Genomic DNA, 8,575 nt, shown 5'->3' on the forward strand with positions numbered 1-8,575 from the left:
TTAGCTGGGTTCAGTCACATATGTGAGATTGACCGGCTGTCAGTTTAGGCAGCTAGGACAGCTGAGCTCTGCTCCATGAGTCTCTCATGCTCTGGCAGGCTAGCCTGGACATGGTCACATGAAATTGACAGAGTGGCAAGCTCATTTCAAGCTTATGATCCTAGCATGATATTTCTGCATTTACCCCCTCCCATCCTACTACTCCAGGGCACATTCACAGTGGATCCCAGAGCTACTGCTAACCATCCTCTTAACTTAGCAAGAAGCTCATCCTTTCTCCCTCTATAGAGAACTATGAACAAGTGACACTTGTTAATTTTTTTAAAATAAAATTTATAACTAAATGTCTTTTTATTTGCTATTTTTAATATCTAAATTTATGTCAATGAAATGACCATTTTATTTATTGGGTTGGCTAAAAAGTTCATTCTGGTTTTTCGTAAGATGGCATGGAAAAATGCAAACGAACTTTCTGGCCAACCCAATACAATACATACCTATACATACCTACGTTACAATGTGGAAGTTACTTAATGAGGACTTGGGGAAGTGTTTAAAATTTTTTTAAGGAACCAAAGTTGGAGCAACTATAAGAAGTTATGAAAAGTCTCACAAATTTTCAGTCCTTTAGCCAAGTCATTTTACCTGTAAAAATTTATTTATCGTACTTTTAGAATTGTTTTCATTAATCCTTCAAGTGTTTATTTAGTGCCTAGTATGTTTCAGCCACTATTCTAAGCATCAAGGATATAGCAGTGAACTAATAAGCAGACTAAAATCTCTGGTTCTTGGAGCTTACGTTGTAGTGAGGGGAGGATAGACCAAAGGGAAAAAACCCAAAATAAAAAACATGTAAAATATATGGAGTGGTATGATCAGTGGAGAAAAATAACCAGGCAAGAGGAACTAGGAGTGCCTGTGGGAGTATGGTGGGTGATGTGGTGGGGGGGGGTGCACAGGGGAGCTCCCTCACTAAGAAGAGGAAACTTGAAGGGCAAGCCATTCAAAAAATACCAGATGTACACAAAAATCTGTGTGGGAAGTTACTTATCCCAATGGTATTTATGGTAGTGGAAAGTAAGAAACAGGCTGAGTTTCTAACAAGAGAGAAATAAGTAAGTTATGGTATAGCTACATGAGAATACTATAGTACCTTTTAGAATTGTTGCAGAAAAATATTTAACAACATGAGAAAAAGCTCAATATATACACGCTACATAATCACACACCCAAAGTTAAAACAGCCGTATACAAAACAGTTTATACTGTATGAGGCTAAACATATAAAAGAAAAAGTATAAAGTCTGTGCACCCAACTGTAAAAATTATAAAAATGATTATTTCCGGGTAATTTCTATTGTCGTGATTTTTTGTAGTTTCCTGTTCTACAGTGAATATATATTGCCTTTGTGGGAAGAAATTAAAGAGCTTCCCAGATAATGAATTTACCGTCAGCAAAGTCCCCATTATACTACGTTCACTCTGATGAATCATGACTATTTTACTAACACAGTTATATGATCTGATCTTAGGTGGCTTCTGTGGTCTCATTTTCATACTCCCTTTTTTCTACAGGTTTGGTGTTTATGTTCCTCTCTGCTGTTTCCACCAAGATAGTAGAGCTCAACTTCTTCTTGCAGACTATAACTACATGGTTCAGCACCAGGCGGTAGAGGAAGGTGCCTCGACTGTGGGTGGCTTGGCCAAGTCCAAAGACTTCCTCTCCTTATTGCTGGAGTCTCTAAAAGAACAGTTTAATAATGCCACACCCATCCCCAGCCACAGCTGCCCCCTGTCTCCAGACCTCATTCGCAATGAAGTAGAATGTCTGAAAGCAGATTTCAACCACAGAATCAAGGAAGTTCTCTTCAACTCTCTCTTCAGTGCCTACTATGTTGCATTTCTCCCCCTGTGTTTTGTGAAGGTAGGTGGTTACTTGCTTTTATGTGCTTCCTGGATTTGTGTGTGAATGACATAAACTGGGTATTTCTTATTTAATCCCCCTTTTCTCTGTCTCCCCTTTGGCAGCCTGGATGGTGGAGTTCGGCTGCATCTGGAGTGCACCAATACCTGGTTGGTGGATAGATATTTCCATATCTGTGATGCACCCGTGGTGGTCCCCTCTTTTTTTCTTTTCTTTTCTTTCTTATTTTTTTTTTTTTAAGATTTTTTTTTTTCCCCCCAGTTTCTGGGGAGAATAAACTTGTACTTAGAATCCGTATGTGGTAGCTTAAGAGGACTGAGGTTTCAGTAAAATTCAGCCTACCGTGGTTGATCTTAACATGGTTATCAGGAGTTTCCTTGAATTTAATCTAACCTTTAAACTTTACTTTAGTAGAAAAGAAAAATGATCTGGATGTCACTTGGGCCCAAAATCTTTTGGGTCATTTTAGTGCCCTTCCTTCACCCATTGAGAAGCATATCTGCAGCTGGAGTGGTCATTCACAGAGATCATTCACTTCTAGAAAGGAAGCACTTAAAGTATAATTGCCTCTCCCTCCCAACCCTAACTCATACAGCCAGAAAGTCAGGTTGAAGGATTTTGGAGGACTCTGCTCTTGAACTTTCTGCACAGACAGGAGGACAACAAATGCATGTGTGACTCAGAGTGGCATTTGTCTGCAGGGCGTGTGTACGCGCACCCATCCCTGCCGTCTTGCTCACCAGTACATGGATCATTTCTCTCTCTTCTGATCTCTTCCAGAGTACCCAGTACTATGACATGCGCTGGTCATGTGAGCACCTCATTATGGTGTGGATCAATGCTTTTGTCATGCTCACCACACAACTGCTGCCATCCAAATACTGTGATTTGCTACATAAATCAGCTGCTCACCTGGGCAAGTGGCAGAAGCTTGAACATGGGTCCTACAGCAATGCTCCACAGCACATGTAAGTAGGTTAGAGGATAAAACCATTTAACACCTTTTTACATGCTGCTGATCATGTTTATTTGCTTTGTATGTCATTCTTGTTCTTGGCTTTGAACACTTAATTTTTAGTTTTTGTCTACGTGGGTGCTTATCATCCCTCTAAACTGAACGCAGGGGACATTAACTCATTTCCACCACCATCCCCAGTCCCTTCTTAAATGCCTCCTACCTTTCAACTCCCCAGTCACTCTAGAATGTGTAATTTATTTCCCAAGCTATAATCTTGGAGATTTCTTTCAGTCCTAACCCTTTGCCCAAATTCAAAGAGTCATGACATATTTTTAATTTTCTTTAGACGACTGTGAGATTCATCTTCTCATCTTCATTGCCACAGCTGAGTAGCTGCAAGCTAATTGTCTTATACTTAGGCAGCTGGAATTTGCTTCTCTCATCTTTTCTTTCTAATAAATGTAAATTTGTTCTAGTGATTTTCCTAGCCCGCATTTTAATTAATTTATTTATTTTTGCTTTTTGGGTTTTTTGTTTGTTTTGTTGTTGTTGTTTTAGCCTGCATCTTTGTGTTTTTCTTTTCTTCCTAAACTCACTAATGAATGTTGCCCTGCTTTTCCTAAATTTAAGTGAAAACTGTCCCTAAGTGAGTTCTTTCTGAGTATTCCTCTCATTGTCTCATTGTGTCCCCCTATTAGTCATTTCTCTGCATGGTCCCTGTGGTCCAGAATGACTGACTTTAGAACCCTTTTATTCACTTGCTTCTGAGCCTTTCATCATGCCTCTCTCTCAGACCTGGACCATCTTCATCTTCCTTTTATAATTTGAACATTTCACAAATCTCGTCACCTAGAAATTCTTTCCTAATTAAGTGGGACAGATTGAGGTGACATTCCCTTCCCCCTCCCCCTCAGAGTGCTCCCTTCAATTATTTGCCTTGATGTCTGATACAGATTAGCACAGGCCTTCAAGCCCAGGAACTGAAAGAGATTGGGCCAGGCTGAAAAGAAACCCGACTGTGGGCAAAGGACAAATTTCAATAAAAATTGAAAATACAATCCACAGTACTAGTACTGTACATCTTCAGGCTCCTGATGGCACATGGCCATGAGGTGTATCATCACTTTAATGCTGGTAAGTGTGAGCAAGGCCGACGGAACATTTTCTGAACTGGGAAAGCTTCAGGGTGCTAGAATTTTTTTTTTCTTTAACATATTTAAAATGCTGTCCCAGTTCTTACCCTAGGAAACTAACCTTTCCAAAATCAGGAAGAGATGAATTAACTTAGATATTTTAAAAAAAAGCTTAACCTGAAGATCCCCATCCCCATCCCAACTCCATTACGTTGGTGCTGGAAAGAATGAAGCTTCTTCCATAACTTCTTTTTCCTAGAGAAACCTCTATAAAAAAAACCCAAGAAAGTGGTAAAAAGAAAAGTCTGTGTGTCGGTACCTTGTGTGTCTCTGTGTTCTTCTGTATAGCTTCTCACATATATGAAGCATTTGAAGTGTGTGATAAATGAATAGATTTTCTGTAGCTTTTTGGGATATAATTCTGCAGTAAATGTCGTGCTAGTTTGATAATGTGTGAATTTCTCCACTACTCTTATTACCATCCACTCTCTCTTCTTGTTTGTTCCCTCTAGCATTTCCACCAATAAGCTCTGCTCACTTGGGATTGAGGTGACAGTCCACCTGCTTACACCGGATTTTCTGGCTCATAGATGCCTTCCTTACACATTTATTTCTGCTTGTTCTCCTAAGCCTCTTAAGTCCTTCGACACTGAGTTAACTTTGCAGTTTCTCTCTACTATATAGCAATGAAGTTATAATAAATCCTTTTTGACTGCTTCCAGTTTGACCATGGAATTACTGTATTTTCAGAATTCAGGCAGATGAAGCCTTGAATACTTAATCCTTTCCATAGAAACATAGCTGGCCTTGCCAGACACTGTCTTATCTGTAATTGCCAATAGGCTAACATTGCATTTCTTTCTCCCTTAGTTGGTCAGAAAATACAATATGGCCTCAAGGGGTGCTGGTGCGACACAGCAGGTGCTTATATAGAGCCATGGGGCCTTACAACGTGGCGGTGCCTTCAGACGTATCCCATGCCCGCTTTTATGCAAGTACCGCTTATTTCTTTTCAAACATAAGCTTAGGAGTAAGTGTTAGGAGGTTGCTCTGTGTGTAAGCATATAGCACAGTGTGTAGCACGTACTAGGAAATTAAGACAGGGTAATTATTTTACTACTATAATGGTCTCTGTCCTTTGGAAATATCTTCTGAAAGGCAGATTGAAGGTGAAATACCTATATCTCAACTTTAATAGCTTGACTGGTTTCTCTAGTTACATTGGAATTTGTTGAGTCTAGTATTACTTGAAACAAGTACACAATTAGTTAAGACTTCCATTTTTTCATCTTACAACTTTTATTTGTAATAGTTTGGTTTAGTGGTGTCCTTATTATAATATATCTGTGTATCCTTAAGCAATATTTAATACAGTAATAATGTGATGGTTTTATTTTTTGGTATTTGTCATATATATCATCTCCTTAAAATACTTTGACTTCCCCTTTGAAACTCAGGCAAATGCCATGATCTGTGTGTGGCCTTTTACCTGCTCTTGGATTAAAAGGAAAAAAGGTTTAAAAGTTTAAAAGGAAAAAGCAGTAGACACCTACTAAATCCAGCTTCTGTTCCATTTGAATTTACACCTTGGGTTATGTTCTATTTGATCTTTCACTTTTCCAGAAATTCTGGCTCTAGGAGGCAAATGTATTTACTTATAAGAGAAAGGCCAGCTGATTAATGGGAGTGGGGAAAAGAAGGTACATGCAGGGAACTGTTTTTAGTAAAAATGTACATAGTGCAGTGCATTGCCTTTGAATGGAGATCATATTCTGAAAAAGAATTGGAGATTTTATTTATTTATTTACTTTTTAGATACTTGAATCCCTTTCTCCCTCCCATCCCTCCCTCCATCCCTCCCAGTTCCTTATGAGGGTACTTGGATTTTCTGGTTCTGCGGGTGTTTGCAACTAAGAGCCTTTTAATTAAATACTGGAAACTTGCATCTGGGCAGAATGCTTGTAAATAACATGGTAGGGGAGGGTGGGGCAAGGTGAAAGGCCTTTGAATGAGGGAAATACCATAACCTCCTAGACTCCTGTGGGATTGCCTTAAGATGAAGGAGTGGACTTAGGTTACAACTACATAAGCATTTGGTTTCTACACAGAATATTTAATTCAGCCAGCTGAGTTCCACAGGCCATTAAGGACATCTGTTGGCTCTTGCAGTCCCCTGGAAACCTACAGTAACTAGATAGTTTATTAAAATTTTCTGCTTGAAATATAAGTATTTTCCTTGATAGTGTTGGACAGCTGAAGAATCAGGTGGAATCCATAGAAGAAAGATTAAGGAAATTAACTTATTACTGATTTTGCGTGACCAAAGTAAATCAGTGCTTCTCAAAGTGGTGGTTGGGTCACTTAGAGTCAGAATCTCTGAAGGATCCTAGGAATTTGCAGCATTTGCATATTTGGAAATGATTCTTAGGCACACTGTTTAAGAACACTCACTTAAAATGTGCCTATTACCTGTAGCTCTGGCTGTCCTCACATTTTTACTCATTCAGTTTATAGCTTACCTGCACATTTAATTATAATTGTTATAATTGCCACAGAATCTGAAATTGCCTAATTTTTTTTTTTTTAGAATGTTAATTCTGAACCAATTTTATACATGATATTACTGGAGATCATGTAATAAAACGCAGGTTAAACATGTTCTTTTTCCCGCAGAAGGATCCTGAGAACCCAGTTACCTTTCAGAGCTGTCATGATGATTTGGTTTTATTCTCAGATTCGAGTCCTGTGGTCTAAATTATTCTTTTAGATCTGATATACTACCATGACCACAGTTTGCAATCTTTGACCTCTATCTTCCTATTCATAATACATTTTTGTTAGTCAACCAGGATTTAGCCTCTTAGACTGAAGAATTTGGTGGGAATGAAAACAGTGAGGTCTGTTTTTAGCCAAACTCTAATTCTGACTAATTTTTCCTTCCTTCCTCATTGTTCTGTCTTTGTTCACCCTACTTTTCAATATCCAGAAAAACTGAACAAAATAAAAGAGACAGCATGGTGGGTAACAGTTTAAGAAAAAAATTAAGAAATTATTGATATTTCAACTTATATTACCACTGCCCCCTGCAGACTTGTCTAGTGTAGGTGTTTATATCTTAGACCAGCCCACAAACTAACAATGATTTTTGTATTTTTAAGCAGTTACATTTTAAGTGGTTATGAGTTACCTATATATAATATCCTCAATTTTTGTCTCTTGACTTGAGAGTCTAAAATATTTCCCATTTGGTCCTTTATCCAGCCCCTGTCTTAGATAAATAAATATACTTTTGGTTATCTCAAATAAAATATACACCGAAGATAAAATCTAGGAAAAATTTTTGAGGCAGAGTTCTTTTGGATATAATCCCTTTTCATGTCTCAGGGGCGTTGAAATAAGATGTATTTCATTATTCCTTGAGGAAAAAAGAAAGGGTTTGGGTCTCTATAGCAAGAAATAGCCTGATTGATATTCAATAAGCAGATCTGCTTGTTGGTGCACATAGGAGCCTGTAAATATGAAATGATTTTAGAAGAAAAATGTGAGAATAACTGCAGTCTTTTCTATGAAATAACATTTTGCTTTTTAACTTCCTTACAGTTCCTGTTTCATCGTCCATTAAGGCTGTTAAATCTGCTTATCCTTATTGAGGGCAGTGTTGTCTTCTACCAGCTCTATTCCTTGCTGCGGTCGGAGAAGTGGAACCATACACTTTCCATGGCTCTCATCCTCTTCTGCAACTACTATGTTTTATTTAAGCTCCTCCGGGACAGAATAGTATTAGGCAGGGCATACTCCTATCCACTCAATAATTATGAACTCAAGGCAAACTAAGCTGCCTCTCAACAATGAGGGAGAACTCAGATAAAAATATTTTCATACGTTCTATTTTTTTCTTGCGATTTTTATAAATATTTAAGATATTTTATATTTTGTATACTATTATGTTTTGAAAGGTGGGAAGGGCAAGGGACATTAAATGTATCCATAAACAAGATGATGTGATCTTTCATGTGTTAGTATATTTGAATAATATACAGAGGAGAGGTGTGCCTCTCCAGTAAAGAGATTGATTTGTTTGTATGGCTCTGGAATAACTCATTCACTTATGAACACATCTCATATATCACTTGACAGAGTACCTTTTGTGTGTCTGCTTTCCTTCCAGTCTTTCTCATTATCTTTAGTCCTTAGCTGGCCTTATTGCTGCAGAAAGAGATCAGTGGAGTTGCCTGACAGCACTCATTGTCTTTTTTTTTTGACTGGCAGATAGTATTGGAATGCATGGGGCAAAAGTGGGTTTTCGTCCTGGTGGGGTTCTCTTTGCTGCTGCCTACTGGGAGGAAGCATTTCTAAGGTAGGAACTCAGCGTTCTATCTGCCGTATGACATTTAAATATACTTTGGTGTAAGCTCTTACCCTGAAACAGGATATTGTTCTCATTTTCCCTGTTCTTTCACTTCTTTTGCTTGTAAAGATTTTCCTTTTATTGTTAGCTGTTTTGAAAGAATACTTTTTAGGACAGAATAGAGTGCCCAAACTTATGAAGGAGCTGGTGTG

At 38.2% G+C, this 8,575-nt stretch overlaps 1 protein-coding gene across 2 annotated transcripts in view; it reads left to right on the plus strand.

The window, feature by feature from the left end:
- The window catches only part of TMEM39A (transmembrane protein 39A), a 29,258-nt gene extending 21,174 nt beyond the window's left edge, over nucleotides 1-8,084 (plus strand). Inside the window, exons 6-9 of one of the 2 annotated variants that reach the window (XR_011074321.1) lie at nucleotides 1,576-1,924; nucleotides 2,705-2,892; nucleotides 3,836-4,016; nucleotides 4,886-4,972. Coding sequence is in view for 1 of the 2 variants with exons in the window: in XM_068546699.1 (XP_068402800.1) it covers nucleotides 1,576-1,924; nucleotides 2,705-2,892; nucleotides 4,886-5,006; nucleotides 7,616-7,849 (892 nt within the window). In the remaining variant the exon portion in view is untranslated. Of the gene's footprint in view, nucleotides 1-1,575; nucleotides 1,925-2,704; nucleotides 2,893-3,835; nucleotides 4,017-4,885; nucleotides 5,007-7,615 lie in introns of those variants that run through there. The other variant, XM_068546699.1, reaches the window with a different exon arrangement.
- Nucleotides 8,085-8,575: the final 491 nt, after the last annotated feature.

The sequence above is a fragment of the Eschrichtius robustus genome, chromosome 6 (genome assembly GCF_028021215.1).
Source record: "Eschrichtius robustus isolate mEscRob2 chromosome 6, mEscRob2.pri, whole genome shotgun sequence".
In the NCBI taxonomy this organism is placed as follows: domain Eukaryota; kingdom Metazoa; phylum Chordata; class Mammalia; order Artiodactyla; family Eschrichtiidae; genus Eschrichtius; species Eschrichtius robustus.